The following is a 26,022-nucleotide window of genomic DNA, read 5'->3' as shown; positions in this document are numbered from 1 at the left end:
CGATGCTTAGTGAAAGAGATGTTATTAAAGGTCAGAGGCTCCTGATGTAGAGGAAGGGCAGACAGCGTAGCCAGAGGCCATTGCAGCTGCATCCAGATACCTACAAGTGTTTCAGAATAAAAAACGAGGCTCACAACACGGGGGAAACACAAGCACGTGTCTGAGGATGAGAGTAAAGGAACAACACACCCCACAGAGAAGCTAAGGCAACAGCGTAGCTTACTGCTATCAAGTGTCACAGAACTAGTAATAACAGGATTTGTAAATGCATCAAAAATGGGAGAAGGACAAAAGGAAAGTGCGGGCTATTAGCAGGTAGGAGAACTAACACCAGAATGTCTCATAAAGATTGAAGAGTCCAGAGCCATTTGGTTCAATCTTCACAAAAGTTAATTTTAATCATTTTCTGAATGATATTAATTTTATAGCAGAAACAGGAGTACAGGTGGATGCAGGGGGGGAGAAAAATTAAAACAGAATAACTAGATGTGGGCAGGTTTGAAATTCACCTCAGAGAGTTTAAGCACCTCTGTAAGCCATGAGCCGTGATGTCTCTGACTGCAGGGGCAGACACGCAATGTCCCTGGGGAATGGAGGAGGACAAACACAGACACCTTTCCATGGAAGAAAGGAAGGCACTGGTAGCACTTTTAGGCTGAAAACAGATCATCCAAAAGTCAGTTGGTAGACATGGAGTAGATAATAAGATGCTAAAGGAAATAACAAGGTGGCAGCCAAGAAGAAACTCCTGCCCTCATGAGCTCTTCCGCTGCTAGACCAGTCTGGAAATGGAAGAAGAGGGATTGGAACTCTTCACTCACATTTTCTTCCTATGCTCTGTGTATGTCTGATGGTAGTGTCCTGTTCCTGCTTTGTTCTTTCTCTTCTGAGTTTTCCTGCACTTCACAGTCTTTGTGTGTCCTGCCTTCTTCTGACTTGTTCAGGTCCTTCTTCTCTGCTCCTGCATGTTCCTCTAGTCTCCTCACTTCAGTCATGGTTCCCAACTGTTTGCAGACCCCTTTCACTCTGCATACATTCCTTCCCCTAGTCCTTCCCCTTCTCTCTTTCTAGCTCTGTTTTTATGAAATCTGAATAGGATATTCTGTTTCCAAGAAAACATCCCAGCCTTCCAAACCAGAACTATGTTTACCTCAAAGCTGAAAATCTCGGAGCTGAAAATCCTACTATTCAATACCTCTAAACACGGCTTTTAGGAGAGCATTTCTCAAGCATGGACAGAGTTTCAATTATTTTTTATTATATTGACATTAATATAAAAAAGGGAAACTTTCAGATTCTAGAAAATATCAGACATGCGATTCTAATAATTTTAAGATACACAAGATCAAATTTAAAAATCTTTTTTACATTTATAGCTTTCAGCATTTGAAAAGCCATCTCTAAACAACTACTTAGAATATAAGTGCAAATAAGTAGTGTCATTGCAAAAGAGTTTTAAAAAATATTTTCATGGTTTTAAGAACATTTTAATCAATATATGCTGTATTATTTTCCGATTTCCTCCAACAATTGATTTATCTTATGGGCATTTATTTACGCTAAAGATATTTATTCAGCCAGTTGATCATATCCATTCTTCCTTCTTCAATATAAGGTTTATCTTGAGGATTGATATCTTCTCTTTTGCGATGTACAAACCCATGCGTCTGTCCAGGGTATATTTTAACTTCATAATCAACTTTACAGTTTTGTTTAAGCTTCTGCTCCAGTAGGGTGACCTGTAACACAGAACGTCCCATGTTGGCTGAGTACAGAGTCAACATGTTATGTATTAACAGTCCTCAAATTGTCCTTTTTTTTTTTCACTTTTCTGGGAGACAGACATGGTGTGTCCTTGCCTTTATTTTCTCTTCAACTAATTTTAGACCCAAATGCATTTCTGTTACTACATTTTCTTTATTTAACTAGGCTTTTTTTCTCCAGTAAAATGTGACTGTATAAAACTACAAAACAAATATGCGGGTTACTGTAATAATACCTGTAGAGGTAAAAACACCTATTGCTCAGTGTTACGAGATTAGCATGTAGCGATCACTGTACAAGTTACTGCTGATAGACCCCCCCCCCAAAAAAAAAAAGGGCGGGGGGGCAAGATTTTGAATTAACTTGAAATTGAGGGAGGAGATGCACAGATAGAAAATCGGCAGTTCAAATCTACTGACACTTTGGCAGGAAAATTAAAGCCAACATCACTCAATGAAAGCATCTCTTCCTCTTTGATCCCCTTAGTAGATAATCATCTTTCTCCAGTCATTCTCCACCCATGCTCGCCAGGAAGGCTGTTGACGGAGAAAGGAGAAAGGAGAAAGGAGAAAGGAGAAAGGAGAAAGGAGAAAGGAGAAAGGAGAAAGGAGAAAGGAGAAAGGAGAAAGGAGAAAGGAGAAGCTCTGCAGGACAGTGGGAGAAGGAAAAGGATAGTCACAGAAATTTTTAATTTTCCTGCAACTAGTGATTCCACCAGTACAGGTGGGGACTTTCTGCTGATTTTATGCACCATCAGTATGATTAAAGAGGGTCTCCTATCTTAAACTTGACAGAAGCCTTCCTTTGGATTCTTGCCCTTTTCTTCCTAGGAACTCTCATATATAAATCATCCATATTTTTCAACAAAACAGAAAACCTTTTTAGTGTCACTGTAAAACTTTTTGATTTGGGTATAAACAACCTAAATTTGTGCAGAACTACTGTAAGAGTTAGCAAAGGAAGAAGAGAAGTGGAAATTAGTTTTCTACTTTCTCTTAATTAAATATCAAATTACAAAACAAGCATGAAAAGCATTAAAAAGATAAATACCTCTGATGGAAAACTCACCTGATCCAATGGGATGTGGTCATCCTTTTCAGCAAAAATGAAGAAGGTGGGATGAAGCAAGTTGGACCTGTTGTCAAAGAACCTGATCACTCCTAGAGAAGAAGAGCCACATACAATAAGTCATGGTACTTAAAGTGCTTAAATTGTCACTAGAGCCATACCAGCAAAATAAAAGACATTTTGATCAGTTAGAGCTGATCAGCTTTTAATGGAATTAAACACACTTTGCTCAAAAGCCCCTTTTGTTTTGAGAACTTCCAGTGATTTGGGATGGCATTGAAGACAGAAAGATCGGCTCTGTCTGAAAAAGTCAGGGAAGAATTGATACATTAGCCCTGTTCTTGTGGTTTTCTTCGGGCATCTGCTTCTGACCACTATCAGAGACACTGTCAGGTCCTGTGAAAGATGGACTCTTCACAGCTGCTGGCCTCTAGCCTGGCACGGCCATTTTAAAAATAATTGTAAATATTCACCATTCCAGGTAAGTGGTTAGGATTTCAGTGTACATATATTTATACTGATATAAATTCATAACAACTTGATATTGTAATTTTGACTATTCAAATATATTTGAATTTTAGTAATAGCAAAACTAACTAGTTACCACCCTGGCCACTTTTTTTAATTATTGAAATTACTACAACAGAAAAGTAAAAAAATAGCAAATAGCACTGTTGAATTGACTCAGCTGATCAGCAAATCAGTGCAGCAAAATAGTCCCCACAAACTTTCTGGAAAAATACCTTCAACTTCCTTTCACCTCGAATGAATTTAAATTGCTCTGGGTTACATGGAAGTACAGAGATTTATAACAAAAATATTAAAGGCAGCACAAATGCCCTAAGAACGGAAGTGTGAGAGAGCAAGGGTTAAAACAGAGAGTTAAAAAATGGTTCATATTAGTCACAAGGGGCCACGGTCAGGAGTAACACTGAGGAATAATGTGTTCACGTCACGACCTGAAGGTCTGCAGCCTGTGCAGCCCCCAGCCCAGACGACTCATTGGCAGAAGACCCTGCACTCTAACAGAAGGATAACAAAAGGGTTACAGCGTATCACTACTGCCATGTCTTTCCCTGGTAGCCCAACATGGGAATAGAGCACAGACGTGTGAGTCAAACAGGTTTTCCAAACAATGAAATCCAGGCAGTGGGCAGCAACCTGTCCTAAGACTTACACAGACTGAGGTAAGCAAGACACTGTGGTGAAGATCCACCTCATAGCAACTGCTGACTCCTCAAAGGTATAAAAGATGTGCCCAGAAACCATTTTGTCATCGCCAGCCGAGAGGAACCTGAGCCATAGTGAGGCCTTGGCATTTGGTGCCCCTTGTACGCTACCTTGAGAAGCGATCCTGGCCGTGCCACTCGAGTGCATAGATCTTGCTGGTTATGATTAACTGCAAAAATGCGAGTGTGCAAAATCAAATTGCTTAAAGATTTTGTATAATAAAATCACCTTCTTCCATAAGATACCATACTGAATTTTGTTACAGTAATACTCCTACATAATGATCTCCTGCACCAGTCACGTCTACTCAGAACATAATAGGTATTTTGAGACTTACCATAGAGGGACACCCCCGTCTTTAAATGAGGATTTTTCAGCATCAGATGTTGCACTGCTGCTCCACCCCAGCAAAACCCAATGACACCAATCTTCTTTGCACCACATTGTTCACTTAGATACTTCAGGATGACATCAACTTCTCTGAGACATGTAAATGAAAGCGAATTAAGACTCTAGCTCTATTCCCCTGGCCTCCAAGGCGGCTGCTGCTCACAGACTGGCTGGGCATCAGTCTGCTTGTGGGACATCGTGAGTGAATGTCTTTGCATCACTCCTGTTTTTTCTCTTTCCTTCACTTATCAAACTGTCTTTATCTCAACCCATGAGTTTTCTTGCTTTTGTTCCTCCTATTCTCTCCTCTGTCCCTCTTGGGGGACGTGAGTGAGAGGCACCATAGGTGCTTGGCTGCTGGCTGGGCTCAGCCCACAACACTAGTTTACTGTTATTCATTTCTAAAATACAAGAGAAACTCCAGGGGAGAGAAAAAAAAGGAGAAAATCAGTCTTTCTAAATCACTGTTACTAGAACCTAAGGTGACTAAGCAGTCCAATTAATTTCACAAATGGCAATAGTTGTCTCATAGGCTAACACAAACAAAAGTTTAAGACACAGCCAGCCGAGAGCATCCCATTATCACAAAGGTGACTATAGGTAAACTATCTCTCATTGGGAAAACAAATATTTTATTAAATTGTGGAAGCAAATTTGAAATTGTTGCTTCAAAATCAGCAGTAACATTATGCAATCAAGCTACATGTCAGATAAAAATGAAAAAAAGATGGGCAGAAGGATGGGAAAGTAGTATGCTTTGAACTAGCTGGGATCTGATGGGGAGCAAGACCAATGTTCCTGAGTTAAATGTGTTTGGTGACTACATTCGCACCCTATCTGAAATCATGGAAATTGTGCCTGCCTGCAGGAACTGAATCAAACTGCAGCAGAAGGAGTGAGCTGCATTTTCTAGCCTTCGCCCGTTCTTTTTTTTTTTTTTGAGTCATTCATCTCATTTCTACTCTCTCCACAGGTAAATAGTGGGCGCTTTTATTCTTGATCAAAGTTCTACTATTCTCCAAAAAAGCACCCCTCACGTAACTATAAGTTTGACCCACAAGCTGCATGAAATTTCCGTTTGTGGACATCCAGCTGTATTTGACCAATTAATGATTTAGGATCTAATCCTGCATCTTCACCGAGGCAAAAATTCCTATAAAAGAAGGATGTCCACTCATTGGACAAGGAACAATGGTTGTACTTGTCTATTTTGCCAGCATTTCGGGTTTTCAGCCAGTCATCAAAGGACGCCCAGTCATTAGAAGGTTTCCAAGCTTCTTGTCCCACAAAAAAATCTGGGCAGATGGCTCTGCAAGAAAAATGAAAACATTTTATGCCCATGAAATAATATTGAGAAAAGATTAAAGGGAAGTTCACGTGCACTATACAACAAATTCATTTTGTTGAAAATGCACAGAATTTAATCTACATCAAAGCACCATACAGGCAACCCTCATTATTTTTTTACGTCTAATAAGGACACTGAACATAACTTCCAGATATATTTTGCCCTGTTAAAATTCATTAATTAATTTCATAAATTTTTAACTACAACTGAAAATCCTAACTGGTTTCCTAGCAAATTAACACACACCAAAAAAAAAAGCCCTACAATTTACATGGTACGTACATTTGGGATAGAAGTAATGCTAAACCCGTAACACAGGAAAGAGGGTACCCAATATGCTTTTCATATATTTGAGAACTCGTTTCTTTCTTTGGCACAAGCTGCTACACTTTACCTTCATGGAATGACTTTCAGCTTCTCTGGAATTTTTACCGTAACAGCAAAGTTGCACAGAAGCTGCGTCGGGAGGGGGGAAGCAGGCTGCTTCGGGCTCATGGAAGATGACAGATGCAGAATAAGATCTGTCTCTGTTTCCTCTCTTTCTTCTGTCCTTGCCTACTATCTCATTACGGTAGGACTACTCGACATGTTAGACTCTTACAGAGTTTTAACAAACAGGAAACTCTTTAGAGAAACATGTAAGTGAAGGCTATGAAATTATTTGTGTTTGTATTTAAAAAAAAGGAAATAGTTGGTTCAACAAACTTTCTTATTAAAAAGACACTTTGAAAACAGTAGCATTTCTTACATGTATCCATTAGCTGCAAGCATATCAGCCATGTATCTGGTGTTTGGGAGTTGCCATCCAAATATGTCATGAATCACAATCACAGCTTTGTCTGTGCTGGAAGCTGGTTTGCAAACGTACGCCTTGATGTGCTCAACTTGCACCTCCTGCCCACGGCCTCCATAGTCAAACCTGTCCCCAATATCACACGGGCAGGGCCTCGATTCGTTAGCCATGTGCGACACTAAAGAACAAAGAATACTCGGTTGTGAATATGCCAGCATACCACACGAGATCGAAATACAACGGTATCTTAGATTATCGAATTTTTGAATCATTACAGTAGCATTGTGAACATACTGATTACTGACAGATCTAAAATGCAACATTAGTCAATAAAGCCATTGGGTTGTTTTTTATAAATAATAATCCTGTTAGAGGTACACATGTTACAAACTCTTCAGTATGGACCTGGTACATAACTAGGGCTTCCGTGCCCTGCAGTAATATAGTAAAAATAACGTTAAGTCCAACCAGCCAGGCAACCATCACAAATTATTTAAATAGTGATGAAGCCAGTTCTTTCACTCTTCTTTGGGTGTACATCCTTATTATGAATGCATTACTTTAGTATAGACTGTAAAGGCTTAATACAGGACTTAGCATTTTGAAGGGGAAAAAAAAAAGGAAACAGATACAATTACACTTAGATTAAATGTGATATTTTCCTCCAAAGACTTAAAATATTCCATAGCTGACCTTTTCAGCGTCAAGAAATTATTTTTCTAAACCAGCTTTAGCATCAGATATTGCAGACTTTTGAAGGAGGATACTTAATGAAAGTGCTAATAAAAATACACCAGTGAAAGCCAGAGCAGAAAATCATATTTATCTAATATTAAATAAGGAATGTATTCAAACCTGAGATAGGAAAAGAGAAAACAGAACATAAGGAAAAAATCCTTAAGTTGAGCCAAATGTTTTATCAACAAGGTAACAGTAGGGCATGGTTAATTTTTTACAAACTATTGCTTAAATGAAAATAACCAATTAATGCACAAAGGTCAAAAAATGCCAGTGGAATCTAACACAGATTTATGTTGCTCCTTGGTCTCAAGTTAATGATTTTATGCCACTGACCTTAGGTTAACCAGCTGGGTGAACTGACTGCGTATTGCTGCAAAATGACACGAATAACATATTTGAATATGCACAGACTACCTCCAAATTGTTAAAGAACACGGAGAGGATTTAGATAAAGATAAATTCTTTACAGATAAATCGTGTGTACTGGTAAAATTTTGCTAGTACAGAAACAAGGATGTTCAAACTTGGCTGTGCCAAATATACTCACAGAGAGAAATGGGAAAAAGCAGATTACTGAACAGTCCCTGACTTACATAACATAGCTGTGGCACTAAAGGGACAGCTTTAGGGAAAAAAAAAAAACAAAACAAAAAAAACAAACCAACCCAAAAACCCAATCAACCAGCCCTACAGCCAGGAGATCTGCACAGATTGCCAGGGACTGAGGTGTTCTGGATTTGCAGACTTTAAAACTGAGAATATCCCAAGCGGTAATAGCAGCGCTAGGGTTGCAGATCTTGGGAGATTTCATTTTCACAGGTCAATTCAAGACAAGCTGTATCTTATTTGAAAGCTGTGTTAACTCTGGGCACATATTTATACAAATCCTCTACTTTTTTTTTTTTTTTTTATTAAGCCACATCCACCCATAGGTGTTTTTTTTCCCCATATGTAGTCTCACGTATAGGACTTCTAATGTAAAATAAGTCTCCCAGGAAAAAATGAATTAATAGATGAGCATGTAACAGAAAATACAGGTTAAATATATAATAGGAAGGACTTAGTAGCTAATTTTCCATCCACAAACCATTTTCTTTTGATTAAACTAAAATACAATAAAACCAACAACTGAATATTAAAGAAACATGTATTTCAGAACTCCAGAAACACAAACGCAATGCCCTTGCCAGTCAGTATATCCTTGAAGGCTTCAATTGCAAATATTTCACATCTGGTAAAATGTAAAGCAAAATGTAAAACATGGAACATTTAAAGATGCAGGTCTAGCAGCTGAGGAAAAGAGCTCCAGGCACAAGCCTGCGAGGGGTAGCGTTGGCTTGCGTGCTTCACAAGCCATACAGACTTGCAAGCTCTGTAGTGTAATCAAAATGTTCCGGTGTTTCTACGTTTGCTGTAGCACGCATTACATGCAAACAGTATCTTTTTCCATTTCTGAGATGCTGCTGAAACATTCCTGCAGAATTAATGCCCCTCTCTTACATCCGACAAAGCTATCCTTTTAGGAGGATCTGTAAACCCACAGCCTTGGTTTTCCACCATCTCCACCTGCAAGCACTCCAGCACTTGAAGACCAAACAATAACTTCAGTTTTCAGAAGCTTGAACGTACAACCAGAAAAATACAAAGATATTGCTGTGCTGCTCTTTCACTTTCAACAGACTCTCCTGAGTCTTCCTCCCGAGAGGTCTTCTTTACCTCAAGAGGGAAAATAAAAGGTTTCTGAACCACCATCTCAAACAATCAGGGCAGAAAGCAGCACCCTGATGGCATTTAAATGAGCGTGCACTCTTTAAAAAAGTACATAGATAAAATGAAAGTGCCCCAAATATGCTGAGTCAGACCTCAGCATGCACTTGTTTTACATTCCTCAGGAGGAAAAGCCGTACAAGTTTTTTTTAAAAAAAAAAAAAGAAAAAACAAGCAAAAAACCACACACACACACAAAAAAATCCAAAACTCAGGCATACCTGTAGCACAGCAAGACCGTAGAGGCAAGTCACAAGAGCTCAGTGTGGATGGTTACCACCGAACGTGATCCCAAAAGTGTTAACTCATAAAACGAGAGGGGCGAGTGAGTGCAGGGATCAGGTTTCTTCAAATAAGCGTTATGTAAGTCGCTGCCTTTATCTTTTCGTACTGCAGAGTCACAAAACTTCAAAAGCCTCTTTTTAAAGCTTCTGTTATTTTTATTGCTTGTGTCGGCAGGGTTTGCTACCGCGAGGAGTCCTGCTACAGCTGAGCACCAAACCTTCTTTTTAACTCACACAAAACGGTATTAAGCAATGGAGGTCTTTTCCTTTCGGCTTGGGAAACATGTTGACTTAGCGGAGCAATTAATTTAGGCAAAACTTTTTTTTTTTTAACGGGTGTTTCTTTGTTTTTAAAGGCGGGGGTTGTATCACTTTTAAACACTACATCGGCATTATTATTTCCTTAGACTATTCATCCGTTGGTAAAAGACGTATCTAAAGTCATCAGCGGGGTGAGGTAGTGAAGTAGGGACATCGTTTCAAAGCTCTATGCACGGCAAAGTTTATATAGTATAGGAAACATATTTCCTCTTTCAGAGTGAAAATAAGTAACATGTAAAAAGGTGACAGTTTTGTAGATCACTGTACATATCACTATAATAAGTGTTTAAAATGCTGATACATTTTTATGCTATCACAGGACACTGTATACTTTTTTTTCCCTTCAGAATTAAAGTGACTGCCTGATCCTTGTATCCCTCCCATTGTCCTTTTTATTGGATTATTTGGATTATTCTTTAAGGAACTTTATCTAAGGATATTAGCAATCCAAAATTCACTGTTTCCTCAGAGGCACATTTAAAAAGTAGCACTAAATGTACGTGTTAGTCTACCACGTTTTTGCCTTGGGAAAGCAACCAGCCTTACAATTTAGTCCTCACATATAAGCTGTTTTCCCATATTCTAAATAACTTTGTCAATGTTATTTATTTACAGTTCCTAAAATAAAGTCAAACAAATGAAATACAGCCTACCAAAGAATTCCAGAGTGAAGTCATACGGTTCAAAACCCAACCCTCTTGTTTTGTTTTGTTTTGTTTGGCTTTTCCCACTTGTATACTACAAACAACAAATTATAGCACATGCGGAGCTTAGCTACTCCATGGCAACTTCAAAGAACAGGAGTGAAATAAATGCAAGAAAAGTTGGCAGTTTAAATCATTCCTAGAAAAGAGAAATGACAGCAACATCTGCAGAACCTTCTCTCCACTGGAGTTGCTTAACCACATTTCCACTCCCTCAGTCACAGTAATGTGGCTCCAGAAATTCTCTTTATACAGAGGACTATGCCCATTTACCTTAATAGTAACATTAAACTTTGGAAATGAAATATCTTATAATCTGATTTCCTGTTGTTTCCATGTTCCTTGCTAGGCAATCCATGCAGTTTTTTTACTAAGAAGTCAAAACTTAATTCAACACATTCATGATCTCTGTACACACAGGTGGTTGCACTTCGTACGGTGGACACATACCTCTTTCAGATCTCGCATTTCCAGCTCTTACCCAGTGACCAACAATTTTATCACGAAGATTTGGCTGTACTTGTAAAAACTTGTAGCTGCCCTTTCACTTCAAACAAATGCTGCATCTCCATTTGTTTTCTTCTTTTTGCTTAGTCACAGTGTTAGCGTCACAGCACACGTGCTGTTTCAGTATTTATGAATGACTGCTGTTCTCTAAATATATGACCTGATCGTCCTCTTGCACATTAGCAGCGCTTCTAATGCTAATGGAACTCCATTAATGTGGAGTCATCCAGGTTTTACACTGTGGTAATTAAGGTACAATAAACCTCCAGACCTCTACCTTCTTCTCCTGGAAAAATGTGTTAATGAGAACTCTATCACCCAGGTAACAGCTGGATTAATACATTACATATAGGTGGTATCCCGTGAAAATCAACAGTTAATCAGCAGTAGCATGCCAGAATTCTCTAACGACCCCACCACGGGAAAGACAGAGGGCCATTAGCAGTACGTAAAGGAAGAAAACATGGATGAGAAAAAGCAAAAGAAATTAAAATCCCATTGAGAGAAGGCTAATACATACTGTTGACTATTTTTAAATGACACTCCATAATGAATATTTCTCTGATAGTCTATCAGTTTAATTGGAGATACTGTCATTAGTAAAATTAAGGATTTCCTAAATTACATTTTATTCCCATCACATCACATAGCGGTCTTTATCAGTAGCACTGAGAAGGTGAAAAGGGACACACATTTTTTCTTTTTTCCTTTAACTTTAGAAGTACCAGCACCCAATGAAGATACTAGGCAGCTGGTTTCAAACTAACAAACACAACCAGCCTTTCTGCCCACGAGGCATAATTAGACAGCGGAAGCCACTGTCATAGGGTGCACTCAAGGTGAGCATTACGGGCAGGTTCAAAAAGGGACTGGCAAATCCACAGGGTCTAGGTCTATCAGCAGCTGTTTGACACACCGATCCAGTGGCAACATCCAGCTCAGGAATCCCCTGAACAGCTGGCTGCCAGGATGCAGAGTGAGAGGCGAAATTCCCTACGCAGCCCCTGCTGGCCACTGACGCAATCCTGAGCTGATGCAACACAGAGATTTTTGTCGTATCATTGATGGAAAAATTACGTAACAAGATACATTACGCAAAAAAGATGTAACATTTCTGCTTTAGGCAGCAACCATGGTTTGTAAGCCACACATTAAAATGCCTTGTCTGCAGATTGCATTGTACTTTTGAATTCCTAAACTGACCAGGAAATCATCTATAGAGTTTCACAGGTAATCTGAGAACGTAGTACGCCATCTGAATAACCTTAGCCACAAATTTTGAAACAAGACATGCAGACTTACATCACATCTGCCACCAGGGTACAAGTCAAAAAAGCATAATCTCTCAACATGAGCTTCACCAAACAATGTATTTGTGTCCCTAAATTTTGGGCTTGTGATTTATGCAGAACTTACATGAACAGTGGCCATAATACACAAATAGATTAATTTACCATTAATCTAACTTATGCCAAGCATTAAGATAAACCTCGAGGAAGTAGAGAATATTTCACTGCATGCTAAAGCATGACACTGCTAGGTGAAATCTGAGACCTTCAAAAGAACATAATATGAAAGTATCAATTAGAATCTACTGACAAAAACCATCTAAAATATTCTGTTCACTTTTTGACTTAATTTCTATTTCAATAAACTCTCCCCCCCAATCTTCTAAAATGTGTTATCAAAAATCTCCAGCGTATTACAAAATTGTGTTGCAAATTAAGTTGCTTGCTCTTCTATTAAATGTATTTATTCAGCCAATTGAGCATATCCTTTCTTCCCTCTTCAATATAAGGTTTATCCTGCGGATTGATATCTTCTCTTCTGCGATGTACAAAACCATGAGTTTGTCCAGGATAAATTTTAACTTCATAATCGACCTTACAATTTTTCTTTAGCTTCTGCTCCAGCAGGGTGACCTGTAATATAAAGCATAGGAGTAGCTATATTAATGTAGCCATATACCATGCTGCCCCTCCTCATCTTATTCAGAATTCAACTCCCTAATTTATGATTCAGGTTAGACACTAATAACCAAGCTCCATATGGGCAAACCAAAAAGTAAATAATTTTATAAAGAAAAAACACCTTTGCAGTAAGGCTCTAGAAAATTTGGGAAAAGTCCAACAATCTGCAAAGACATGGATATAATAAAAATCTTTCCTACATTTGAAATATATGACAATGCTAAATACACTATAACTGAACAAAAAGCTTCTAACAGACACCGACAGATGCAATTTGGCATATCCTACAGGGCTCATGGGTTACTAGGACCGACAGAAAAGAAAGTCATACAGCAAAGGATAGGCCCAGAGTAGAATATTCCAAAACAGTAATGTGATTTTGATAAAACTTTGTTACTTAGGTTAATAGCCATACTTTTACAAAAGAGAGAGACTTAAGAAAAAAATAACATATCTAGCTTTCATTCTTTGCCTAGGTTACATTAGCCCTTCTATGTCTAAGTCCATTTTTTTGGCTTATTTTTTGACCTTCAAGCACTATTATGAGGCTGAATTTTGACTCCCAATTCAGGACGGAAATTTAAACATGCACAAATGGAAGAAGATGGACATTATTAGCATACTTGATGAAGGGGAATGAACTCATCCTTTTCAGCAAAAATGAAAAACGTAGGGTTCAGGAGATTGGATATATCATCAGAATCCTTGATCAGTCCTAAAAAGACAAAAAAAAAAAGCACTTCAATTGACTTTTAAGGTGAAATCCAGATTCAAATAAAGCACTCTGCTACTATAGTGAAAAATGTTCATGTCTTAAGTGATATGTAATGATAAATATATTTTTTACTTTCAAGCTACTGTAACCAAGACTCCTAGAAGAATACATTCCAAGATTAAAACTCTATTGAAGCCAGTTTCTTAAGATGAAGACTCAATATCTGAACTAGTAAGACTTGAAAGATGCATCCTCTGCATACCAGCCTGAGTTCATTTGAACTGACTGGGAATGTCCACGCTTTAGTAAGTAAACCAAAATTTACATTCTGAGAACATTAGCAAAGGGCAGCTTATCTATCCCAGCTTCTTGAGCAGGGCATAAAAGGAAAGCTGCTGTTAAAACAACCACAATCTAACTTTACAGAGTAGCTAGATCAAAAATAACACACTCTGCTTCTGGGTGAAGTGCTAGCACTGCAGCATGAGGAGCAGCAGTAAACAGGAAAAGCGAGCTAAATCGGGAAGGTGACCGAAGGACATGTCTGTCTGTCCAGACCCAAAATAAACACATGGCTGCTATGACCCATTCTGAAACTAGAAATAAATATCCACAACACCATCTTCTTTGCATAATATCCTTCCTACTCAGCTGAAAACAGAATGGAATGGAATGGAATGGAATGGAATGGAATGGAATGGAATGGAATGGAATGGAATGGAATGGAATAGAGTATTTCTGTTGGAAGGGACCTACAACGATCATCTAGTCCTACTGTCTGACCACTTCAGGACTGATCAAAAGTTAAAGCATGTTGTTAAGGGCATTGTCCAAATGCCTCTTAAACACTGACAGGCTTGGGGCATCGACCTCCTGTCTAGGAAGCCTGTTCCAGGGTGTGACCACCCTCATGGTAAAGAAATGCTTCCTAATGTCCAGTTTAAACCACCCCTGGCACAGTTTTGAACCATTCCCATGCAAAATCGGTCTTCACGGGCTGACAGCCTGATTTGAAGAAATGACGCTAAACCAAGTACATAACCTACACAATATACATATGCATGAGTACCTGCTTATATTACGTCTTCGTATTTACCTACCATAAAGAGATACACCAGCCTTCAATTCTGGGTATGTCATCATCAGGTGACGTACAGCAACACCACCCCAGCAAAAACCAACAACCCCTAATTTCTTTGCACCACACTGTTCCTTTAGATATTTCAGGACAGCATCAGCTTCTCTGGAACATATAAGCAAGTGTAAATTAAGCACCCATAGTAAAACCAGTATTTGAAGATATGAAAAGAAAATGTAGAGATGCATTTAAGTGTCCCCATATCATGCTGCTACTATATTTTCTTTCACATCCTTTAAATAAATCACTATTTCAGACACATATTAAGAGTTGCTAATCTGAAATCACCAGAAACAGGAGAAAAAAGAGAACTGAATGGAATTAAATAAAATGCAGCACGAATAACATACATCGAAGGAAACCTAAAGAGGTGGAAAGTAGATGATTGATTAAACATCTACCTAAGAGCTTAAAAAGCTTAAAATTCTTTGAGAAGCTGGATGAATTTTTGCTTTGTAAATGTTGATAGAAAAAGTAATAAAAATCTCTCTAGAGAATACTATTCATTAGACAGTAGAAATGCTGACAATAACTGTAAGTTAGCATCTGAGATATTTACTGCAGAAGAGTCAATGTAACAAACATGGTAGATGTTTTCAGAACAATGTAGCTTGAAATACACCTTTTCCCGATGTTGTATTCCGGAAACACCCATTTACCCCTGCAGCAGGCATCACCATGCAGAGGCAGTAAAGTATTGCTGGGAGAGACGTAGCAGTTAAGTCTTTTATATCACCTCAAGACTATATTTTCAGCCCCAGTTCCTTGCCCCCTGGGGCACACAAGCTATATACGCTGTCGATACATCAGCTTTGCAAATACCCCATTATTTGCCAACACACAAACACACACAGAAGCAAATTAAGTGCCAAAAATATTCTTTCTTCACTGGAGCTAACACTTGAAACGTGAATCACCTGTAAGAAATGCCAGGCAGAGCCCAACCCTTCCTTACCATCACAGCAGAAAGGGGACAGATTCCAAACTAAGAAGTTTCCACGACAACTGAACCCTCTGAGACAGAAGCTCTCTGGAAATGATTCAGTTACATCTCCCATAACCTTCTCACCAAATACCTAATCCCAGCAACCTTCAACATAGCTACTACCAACAGTCTGAGAAACATATTTGCTCTCCCAGGAAGTTAATTAGTTTGGTTTCTAATTGACCCCTTCTCGGTATTGTCATGACAACAGCTTCCTTCTGTGTTACTAAGGCAGCAGAGCACCTCTGCTAGTGACAGATCTTTACTGATAAATGCTCAGGCAGTGCTACACACGAGAGAGGAAGACATCATCTCTTCGGGACAGGACTAAAACAACAGGATACTTTACTTGCTAACATTAACAAGTTAATTTTAACCAACAGCTTAAATTCAAAGCTAACTGGAAGCCACGACAGGCCACAGATCACTGCCTGAGCTCTGTTCCTCAAGGACTGCTTCACACGGGAAGCACTAGCTTCTGTTTCTCAATGGTCCCTACGCACAGTTCTTCACTGAGGACATGAGGGTCATTTATCATACAAACAGCCAAATGGCTGCAGGGCACTACCCCTACGCCAGGAGTTAAGAGGCTAGAAGATTCTAGTCCAAGTTACAGAGGAAAAAAAAAAACTTGGCTTGGCAAAGGACCTTTGTAGCAGCCTGGGTTCAACAGCCCAAGAACATACCTGGTCTACAAACAGTAGCAAAAGCATTTCAGTGAAGAGCAGCAGTTGGTACTTGCCTACTATTTCAGCTGTTCCAGCTGTCCTTCTTCCTCCCCCCTTCAAATGTTTCATCTTGTTTGGTTTTAAGTCAAATTTGGGAAACTGTCAGTGTCCCTTCTAGTCACAGAGTTTTCTAACACTCTGCCTAGGACACATGTAATAACAAAAGAATCCAAAGGTGTTATCAGCATGCTGAAGAGATCAGTCCTATTTCTCTCCAGACGTGTTGTGTTTCTGCTGTGAGGAGGCATGATAAATTTGGACCACATGGTCTGCCTTTGAGTTGGAGGAAGAAGCCCTTAAGCTACCTGTTAGATTCTATCAGGAAAGAGCAAAACAAAAGGCACTGCAAACACTGCTATAGTTCAGGAAGATGCCAGTGACGTCTGTTCCAAAATATGCAAGAGAAATCTAAAACAGGTATTATAGTCTCCATTATTAGAAAGAAATGATTAGTTAAGGTAACCAAAAGACATTCTAACATAACTGGGCTGAACACTGTTCAAGGCAAAATAAAAGGTCACTGATTCCATCCACTTCTAAAGAGTGATTAAAAAAGGCCACCTTCGCTGGTAGATTAGTTGCATTCAATCTCAAAGAAAAAAAAGAAGGTGGGTGTGGGGGGGTAAGCAGTATCTGACAGAAGCAGGCAATGTGAAATCCAGCTCCCTGACATCTTACTTGTTTATTTTCCTGGCATCTCGAGTTTTCAGCCAATCATCAAACTTGGACCAGTCATCAGAAGGCTTCCAAGCATCTCTTCCTGCGAAGAAGTCTGGGCAGATGGCTCTGCACACAGACACACACACACACAAAAAAAATAATGAATGAACTAATCAAACACTGAGATTTTTTTGGCCCCTCAGAGCATGGGAAGTTTCTATCGAGCCATAATTTTGTTTTGATTCTTTTTTCCTGAGAAAGTAATGCTTTTAAACACCATTGTTAACTATTCTACAGAAATGCCTATGAGATTCAGAAAACATTTACAGGTATCTATATAGCTTTTGTTCAATGACTAAACCACATAAGACTATTTGTGATACAAATCTGGAAAATACAAATATTTTTATCCCTAGTATTTTACCTGTTTTGAGTACATAATTTGAAACTATACATAGTAAACCATTAGATTGTCTTGTAAAGGATGATCAAACTTGGTCCTGCTTACAACAATTTTAGAATTTTCATAAAACATAATACCATTTAACATAAATCCATCGTTAACGGGTTCCACTTAAACAAAGACAATAACATAAAATAGTTATTTACTACAGAGCACATTATGAGGTTTACTTATGAGCTAGAAAAAAAAAAAAACCACATGATGGACTGAGGTCAAGAAACAAGTGAAGGGAAAACATGTGAGAAGAAAGGGAAGAGTGTTTTCCTGTGGATATAATTTGGTGACTAGAAAAAGGGAAGTACACCAAGACCCCACTCAGTACTAAAGAGTTCCTGCATCACAGGGGTGCCCAGACCCTGAGTTAGGATGACCTTGACTGTAACGTGTTGCATGACCAGCAGCAGAGTTGTGATGGTGCAGTCGCTAGTGGATAATACAGTGTCCTCATGCAGAAGGGAACAAGCATGGAGTCTGGAAGCTCCCGTCACTATGTCACCCCCAGATGCTGCTGTGTGTTCTCCAAGCCCAGCCCACAGGGAAGCAATGGGATCCCTTGGAAACTTCTATCATCTTTCACTTATTAATTGTCTTTGGCTCTCTCCCTCCTCAGACACACAGCATGTACCTCAATGATCATGGCGAAATGACTGGATCAGTTTGGCCTAGAGCAGACCAAAGTATGTTGTAGCATTTTGTATTTTCCTGTGTTTGACCATTTCTGCTAAAAAACCAGTAACATCCACAGCATACTTGTGTTTGGAAAGGTATGGGCAAAACTGCACAGCCTTTGGATAAGTACCTGCCAGAAAGGCTACATATTGCTTTGAAAATGAACCTTCCCAAGCCCACATAGAACAGGTTCTTCCCCACTCAAACTAGCTTTGTAAGACACTACAAGCCATCAGTCTTAATACAGTCTCTGAAACACAGCTCTCATAGCTCCTCATCCCATAGGAAAAAATCCATCACTAGGAAAAAATCCATCTATTTTCCTCTCAATAAACATTGGTGCACCACTTCAGCAGCATCTTGAAGCAATCAGGGAAGACACACACAGGCTCTCTTCATTCAGACACTGCTACCTGAAAACTCTCAGGTCTCCTCCTGCCTAGAGCCATGGAAACTTCTACTCTTGACCACTGCAGTATTAGCAGTATAGGTGGAGGGAAAGTAGGTATTACAAAAAGAAGCACCACATGACATGAATCGCAGGGAAAAGTTACAGGAAGTAAGGTAGTGTGGAGAAATACCAATTCATCAGACACTGGGTACTTTTGACTGAGCAGACTCTCACTGTAATCAGGAAGGACACTGTCACACTAGCGATTTGCCAGTACCCTGCACAGCATGAAAGGTGTATGTCCAGTCTCATGTTGAGAATGACAGCATTTGGTCACAAGACAAACATACTTCCTATTATGAAGCAGATCAGGGGAAGTCCAGTCCTCAGGAAAGACAGTAGCAAGGAGCAGACTGTAGACCAACTCATTGCTACAGGGTTATCAGAAAACCCTAATCCTCACAGAGTGTCTTTCTCTCAGAGAGAGAGCTCCTTTCAGCTCCACAGACAAATCTCATCCACATGGCAACTGTCTGCTGACATCTGACTTCCCTCATGCTCCACAGGCTGAGAGCATTAAAGACACCATCTCTCAAAACTAGATCACTACAGAATTAGGTAGAGGTTTGCTTTTTGGAACTGCAGGCCAGTCCCAACCCCACATGAATGTTTGTAATGTATAGTGCAAATGGAGTACCCTGCAGCATATCCAGTTATTGCAAGATGTTGCTGCATTTTGAAATTTAACTGCTGTAGGGCACTGAGTGTGAAAGATTGGGCGGGGGGGGGGGGGGGTGGTTTGGGCGCACGCGTGTTTGGTGCATTTGATCCTCCATATGTACATACGAATCACTCAAAATATGACATTCATTCATATTTCTGCTGATGACAATTTTTTAAAACCCCATCATATAATTTATCTTGAATGACTGTTTATTTTAAAAAGACTTCTAAAAACAGAATACACACTTCTGTTTCAGAACACACTATTTTTTAAAGCCATCTCACATTGCTGGGAAAATCATCAGAATCACTTTTTACTGTGCCTTGTTTTCAATATTCTCTGCATTCTATGTATGCAGCCACTTCTGTAAACAGCAAAGCATGAAGGAAACATGCTGTACTCTGCAACCTTTCACAGCAACGTTCCTTTGTGGTTTTCTATTATGGAAATATGTCACTTAAACCTCCCTGGTAATAGTCTCCTCTCATGTATGGGAATAACAGTTCCAACATAAAGGCTAGAAATCATAAAGAGCGTGATTTCTTGGAGAAGAAAAGATTTCTTACATGTATCCATTAGCTGCAAGCATATCAGCCATGTATCTGGTGTTTGGGAGTTGCCATCCAAATATATCATGAATCACAATCACAGCTTTGTCTGTGCTGGCAGGTTTGCAAACATACGCTTTGATGTGCTCAACTTGTACTTCCTGCCCATGGCCCTCATAGTCAAACCTGTCTCCAATGCCACATGGGCAGGGCCTCGATTCGTTAGCCATCTAGGAATCTGCAGGGAAGCAAAAAGGACAAACAGTAACATAATTTATTTGCAGTAGCAACTGAGATTATGGGTTATAATCTTCATGCTGCCCCCACAGTCCCCTCCAGACACTTAGTAATACCCACGTGACACTGCAAGGTTAAAAGTGAAAGCTCCAGGTGTTCATTGTAATCAGGCTCCTGACACCAGCCCTCTCTGGTTAACAGAAATATTCATGAATTCCAGATCAGTTAGCATAACCCAGGAGTGCAGTAAGGCCAGAAGAAGGTCTTATGTCAATCCACCATTCCGACCATTGTGCCTGGAGCAATCCATCATGTGATAACTACATTTCCATGTGATGTCCCCACATGCTGTACTTCATAACCATTCCTCTCACGTGGTCTTACAGCTCCTCCTCACAGGCTGGTACCTGGTAACCTCTCACTGTTACTCCTGTGAGCCCCCACTGCCAGCATGCTGCTTTTCTGACTACTTTTTCCCTTCAGGTTTTCTTTGTGCATGTCCCCTTTCCCTTTCTCCATGGGGAATCCAAGGCTGCTGCTGCTGCCTACATGCACTTTGCTGGTCCCCTGTATCCCCTACTGCATACAGCCCTTTCCCAGGGAACCCATCATTAACTGGCATGTCTAAAAGTTCTAATAAATCAACTCAAAGAAGGTAAATCAGCAGAGAGTTTTCTCTGAGAGTTACACACTATGTAATCTGAACTGAGAGTTGTCAGAGGAATACAGAGACATACACCAGTGTTGTGCACACAACATATCCTCATACATCACAGATACGTTAACTTCTCTAGAGGTATACATTTTAAAGGACAAACTGGAAACTGGTCTACTTTTCCTCAAGTGAAGAAAGGTTTCCAAAAAGTTTATGACCTAAGAGGTCTTCTCAGAAGAATCCCTCAAGCTCAGTTTAATTTCTTGTTCCTTTCAACTGGAGATACGCCACTGTAGCACCTTTTTAAACCAAACTACCTTTTGGTGCCCCCTATTCTTCCCCCTCCACCAAGCAGTAGGTGGTCACACACAGAGCCTTTTTTCTGACGTAGTCTGAGAAGTTGTTTAGCCTAGCTCCACCATCACTCTTAACTGATCAAAATGGCACCATTTGCCTATTAACAAGAGCTAGTCTCTCTTCCCATGTAAGTACGCGCACTGGAATGATATTCCTTGGTCTGGCCGGTCTCCTTAATAAAATGAAATGCAGCATGCTGGCAAGAAAAATCAATTAGGCACTCTTCAATGCCTAACTATTTTTTGTTAGGAATATTATTCATTAGCCATTTATCGCCCTCTAGATTTTCTAACTAATTCAAAGAGACGACAAATAACACCTTTAATATACTTCCAATACTCCATCCCCTCTTCAATTTCTCTGCTACAAATGTGTGTAACATGGTAAATGATATTAGAAGCAAAACAACAAAACACTGAACAACAAAACAAATTACTCTAAATCCTGCCTCTTTACACCAGTTATGCTCGTTCCACAGGACAATGCACTTTGGGGTGATCCATGGAAAGGTTCCCAGCACTGAGAACTGGCCCCCTTTAAGGACATCTCTCAACAGTGCCTTTTTTGAACAAAGCTCATCTTCTGACCTTCTGCAATCAACCACAATGTAATCTCCAAAACATGCAGCTGGAGTTTAACTTGCCAGTTAGACTGACCGCAGCTTTGCCAGCTGGAGCACCTCTCCTATCAGAACAGGCTGAGAGAGCTGGGGTTGTTCAGCCTGGAGAAGAGAAGGCTCCGGGGATACCTTATAGCAGCCTTCCAGTACCTAAAGGGGGCCTACAGGAGACCTGTGGAAGGACTTTTTACAAGGGTACGTAGCAATAGGATGAGGGGGAGTGGCTTCAAACTGAAAGAAGGTAGATTTAGATTAGATATTAGGAAGAAATTTTTCATTTTGAGGGTGGTGAGACACTGGAACAGGTTGCCCAGGGAAGCTGTGGAAGTTCCACTCCTGGAGGTGTTCAAGTCCAGGCTGGATGGGGCTTTGCTCAACCTGGTCTAGTGGGAGGTGTCCCTGCCCATGGCAGGGGGGTTGGAACTAGATGATCTTCAAGGTCCCTTCCAACCAAAACCATTCTACGATTCTATGATTACAATGAGGCAGAAGTACCTTTTCCAAATCTCAGGCAAAGCAAAGGCATGCACCTTCAAACACACTCTGTATAACTGACCAGACTTAGAACACCTCTCCTACCATTGTGCTTGCTGACTGTTTTCATTCAGGAGCAGTTCATCTGAACAGTAAGCTGACAAAAGTTGATGTCTACTTAAGCAAAAGTCTTGTTTCGTTTAAAATAAATGTTTAAAAATACATCTTGAAACACAAGATGTGTTTAAGTAAAAATAACAGTATTGACAAGGTTTAATACACAAAACCAACATGCTGCATCAGTAAGTTTTTTTAAAAAACGTAATGACTCAAGGAATGTTTATGAATTATTCACAGAAAGGGTTAAATCATGTTGTACTGCTGAGGCTATCCCTACATATATGCAAAAATTCACAGCATAACCTTTCTCTGAACAGAGTGAATGCTTGTTAAAAAATACTAATTAAACTGACATGGAGGCAGATTTTCAAAAGTACGTAAGAACAGTTCACAGAAGGGTTTAATAGACTGTTGAGCAGACCATGAACAAAACACTTTTCTCTCCCCACACCCTGAAGAATTCATCTGGTACAGCTAGAATACATTTAAATAAAAATTGCAGGAAGACAGGATTTTAGATGTTGCTTATTAACTGAATTCCAATTTTCATCCAAATGTAATTCAATCACCACAATTTTAATGAGCAGAAGGTTATTAGTTTAGCAATCTGATTGTATTTGCCATTTAGATCAGCTCTTTGCACTTGTAGGTGAGATCAGCTCTTTGTACTTGTTAAACTTCAAATGAAATTCAGCTCAAACTTGCCTACAGCTGAGACACATATGAAGACTTCTAACATCAACTACTCAGGTTTGATCTCCACCTGATAAATCAGCTGCATTGCCATCTCTTTTGACTTTTCTTTCAAAGCTTTATGAAGTGTGAATTTCATTATGACTTTAAAATGCTGCACGTCTTGCCTTTTTTCAAAAAAAACCCACTCGTTATACTTTACAGTCTCACAGTTTTAGACACTTCATCACATTTTATCGAGCCCACACACAACATACTTACAGCCCAGATCTGGCATTTCCATTGCCCTGATTTACCCTTCCCTGTTTCAAGACTTAGGCTATCACATAAGCCCCCTTTATAAAATGAAACCAAATAGTAAAACAATTTTGGGAAGACACAGTTTAGGCAGAGAGTCCAATCTGTGAACTTCTAGTATTGCAGCCATAGCACAACAGCATCTGTGCTATTCTCCCACCCACAGTGGTGAGCTTGGGGCTACAGCATCAACACAGAAATAGGTAACAAGACTCAAAATATCCCTAGTTTGAAACACCCCTGTGCTTTCTCTTTCATCCCTCTATGTATTCTTCCCATTGCTCAGAAACACCTCATCAGCCCTTTTCCTGCCTCCTCTGCAGCGTGTCATCAAGGTAGCAACTCCCTGCCTTTTCATCCAGCAAGCTCTGATCCTCAACTGATAGGACTGGAAGACACAAAACTGGAAAAATGGTCTCTACGAGAGTCTATACTGTAACAGAAACTTCTCCTACCTTTAATGAGCGCTGGTGATGCTTGGATGGCAGAAGTTCAGATTTACTAGTTGCTATTCTTTGAATCCTACTTCTTCAGTTATGTATATTTGGGTTGTTTAAGGTGCGTCCCGTCTCAATTAAGTTTTAGTTTGCTGAGTCATTTTAATGTGGTTTTGCACTATTTGGCCAATCAGGTTTAAATAACAGAGAACTGCAAGGAGATTAACTCAGCATTTTGGAACTAATACTGTTTGTCACGGTCAAAATTCCCTTAAGCAGCTCAGTATACCTCTATTTATATTTGTTTGTATGAGAAAAAAAGATCTTACTCACGATGAGCAAGCATAAACAGAATACCCTCAGGGTACAATTCAAATCATGCTTCTTCCAACTCATTGGCTTATCAAGTTTTAATGATATCCCAAGGCAATCTGACTTTGCCATGTACAGGAGATAAACCGATAAACATTCAGTAGTCCAAAATAAAATGCAGGGTGTGACGATGTTGTACCACAACGAGGGCTGCCTCTGAAGAACTGGAGAGTCCTAAGGAGGCAGTGACATTTCAGCTCTTATCAGAATGCAGCAGTCTACAGTGCTTTGCTGCATGCAGAGACAACATTCAGCTGGTTTGCTCGCTACAGCTTTCCACTTCCTAGGAAGCCAGGTTTTCTCTCACAGTGGTGAACCACTACTGCAGGATTTGACAGGCAACATCCAGAGTGTTGATTATTGTAATTAGAGCCAAACCCCTCTAAAAGCCTTCTTCATGACAATTAAGGAGAGGGGCCCCATCTTGTGGACATTTCCTGGAGCGAGAACGGCTGTGAAGCTGTTAAATATAGTGCTTTTAGTGCAGTACTGAAAAGCTAGCTACGATAGCGATCTTCATCAGATCTCGCCTAAACTAGAGTTATGTCTGGGCTGAGCAGCCACGGAGTACGCGCAGAAAACACCTCCTTTCTTCCTCCCGAGGCAAACCATCCTCCCCTTTCCACAGTTGTGAGGAATCCTGCCTTGACATGGCTTTTAAGGACCTGGAGGAAAGTTTACACGCTACCTGCAAACTCCTTACCTGCGCATTGAGGAAGAAGGACAAGGGCAGAGGGGAATGAACAGGGATGAAGTCAGGGCATCCACCACCACCAAGGTCGACCAACCAACCCTGGGGACAATTTACTACACCATGAACAGCAGGAGAACCTGGAAACCCAGCATGGCTGGACACCCCCTGGGCCAGCGTTGACAACACAGGGCTCAGCGCATTTGGAGAATACAGCCAGGCTTTCACACCTCTCCTCTACAAGCTGTTTACACAACCTGCAGCTGTGTCCCATGCACGCTATCCCACAGCTCCAACACCCAGATCACTAGCTTTATCTAAGGAGGCTCCCTATTGAATGTTTATTTTTAAGAAGTTGTGTAGTACTTGGGAAAACAGACAGGAGAAAGCTGTTGGATGTGCAATGCACATTTCTAGCCCACTTCAAACAGGTTTTCAACACCAACAACCCAACTGGCATTTTGCAGTTCTGGAGAAGCTACAGCAGACGCTGCCTTCCCAGTTCCCTCCAATTTGTATTTTCCTGGTTAGCAAAAGCTTCATTATGCTCACTGCTCACCTCCTACAAAAAAGATGTTATGTATGGCGCTGCCTTCCCAAACCCACAAGTCTCAGGGGATTTTTCAGAGGTTACGAAGGTGCACAGGGACAAGGGCTTGGAGCTCTCCGTGGGGTACACGGGAATGCTGCAGGATCAGAACCTGGACATTTGGCTACACAAGACCCAGCCAGTGACCTGGGGACCCGGTCCCCCACCTGGGGACACGGGCTAACACAGACCGGGGTTATCATGCAGAAAGCACCGAGTCAACCCAGGGATTTGGGGGGTCAGAGGAGGAGGTTTGGGGTTGAAGGAGCCCATGGAAGTCACCTCGTCCAACCTTCTGCCGCAGGCCAGGACAGCTTCTCAGCCAGACCGCGCCGCCCAAGGCTTCGTCCTGAGGGCTTCTGAAACCCTCCAAAGAGGGAGACTCCATCACCTCTTTGGGCAGGTCGCTCCAGACGGCGGTTGTGAAACATCCTCGCCTCCTCGGCGCTTCCCCTAACCCCTGCTGCCTCCTCGCCTTCCCCTGCCCCCTCCTCACAGGGCCCCCTCCACCACCACCCGCGCCCCGCGAAGGCAGCAGCAGCCCGGGGTCTTCTCAGCCCCCCGGCCTAGCCT

General features: G+C 40.5%; 2 protein-coding genes across 2 annotated transcripts; both read right to left on the bottom strand.

Annotated features, from left to right (window-relative positions):
* Nucleotides 1-1,548: 1,548 nt before the first annotated feature.
* Nucleotides 1,549-6,763, bottom strand: LOC104285323 (carboxymethylenebutenolidase homolog). Its single transcript, XM_009883751.1, has 5 exons — nucleotides 6,549-6,763; nucleotides 5,654-5,761; nucleotides 4,400-4,542; nucleotides 2,833-2,924; nucleotides 1,549-1,739 (listed from the first exon to the last, which is right to left on the bottom strand). The coding sequence occupies exons 1-5, from the start codon at nucleotides 6,761-6,763 to the stop codon at nucleotides 1,560-1,562; spliced, it is 738 nt and encodes a 245-aa protein (XP_009882053.1). The 3' UTR covers nucleotides 1,549-1,559.
* A 5,896-nt stretch (nucleotides 6,764-12,659) lies between these two features.
* LOC104285322 (carboxymethylenebutenolidase homolog) lies at nucleotides 12,660-20,138 on the bottom strand. Its single transcript, XM_009883750.1, has 5 exons — nucleotides 19,927-20,138; nucleotides 17,132-17,239; nucleotides 14,703-14,845; nucleotides 13,511-13,602; nucleotides 12,660-12,839 (listed from the first exon to the last, which is right to left on the bottom strand). The coding sequence occupies exons 1-5, from the start codon at nucleotides 20,136-20,138 to the stop codon at nucleotides 12,660-12,662; spliced, it is 735 nt and encodes a 244-aa protein (XP_009882052.1).
* Nucleotides 20,139-26,022: the final 5,884 nt, after the last annotated feature.

Source organism: Charadrius vociferus, unplaced genomic scaffold (assembly GCF_000708025.1).
Source record: "Charadrius vociferus isolate BGI_N301 unplaced genomic scaffold, ASM70802v2 scaffold103, whole genome shotgun sequence".
Classification (NCBI taxonomy): domain Eukaryota; kingdom Metazoa; phylum Chordata; class Aves; order Charadriiformes; family Charadriidae; genus Charadrius; species Charadrius vociferus.
The sequence above is the reverse complement of the archived record's forward strand: the minus strand, read 5'-3'. Positions and strand labels throughout refer to the sequence as shown.

What these genes read in the sequence shown, in the direction of transcription:
- LOC104285322 (XM_009883750.1), bottom strand. Translation starts at nt 20,138, where the DNA reads ATGGCTAACGAATCGAGGCCCTGCCCATGTGGCATTGGAGACAGGTTT. An exon ending in GGCTGGTGTATCTCTTTATG is followed by an intron (nt 13,603 to 14,702) that starts GTAGGTAAATAC and finishes TTGTCTTTTTAG; the next exon opens with GACTGATCAAGGATTCTGAT. An exon ending in AGTTCATTCCCCTTCATCAA is followed by an intron (nt 12,840 to 13,510) that starts GTATGCTAATAA and finishes TTTATATTACAG; the next exon opens with GTCACCCTGCTGGAGCAGAA.
- LOC104285323 (XM_009883751.1), bottom strand. Translation starts at nt 6,763, where the DNA reads ATGGCTAACGAATCGAGGCCCTGCCCGTGTGATATTGGGGACAGGTTT. An exon ending in AATGCTGGCAAAATAGACAA is followed by an intron (nt 4,543 to 5,653) that starts GTACAACCATTG and finishes TACATGTCTCAG; the next exon opens with AGAAGTTGATGTCATCCTGA. An exon ending in ACCACATCCCATTGGATCAG is followed by an intron (nt 1,740 to 2,832) that starts GTGAGTTTTCCA and finishes TCTGTGTTACAG; the next exon opens with GTCACCCTACTGGAGCAGAA.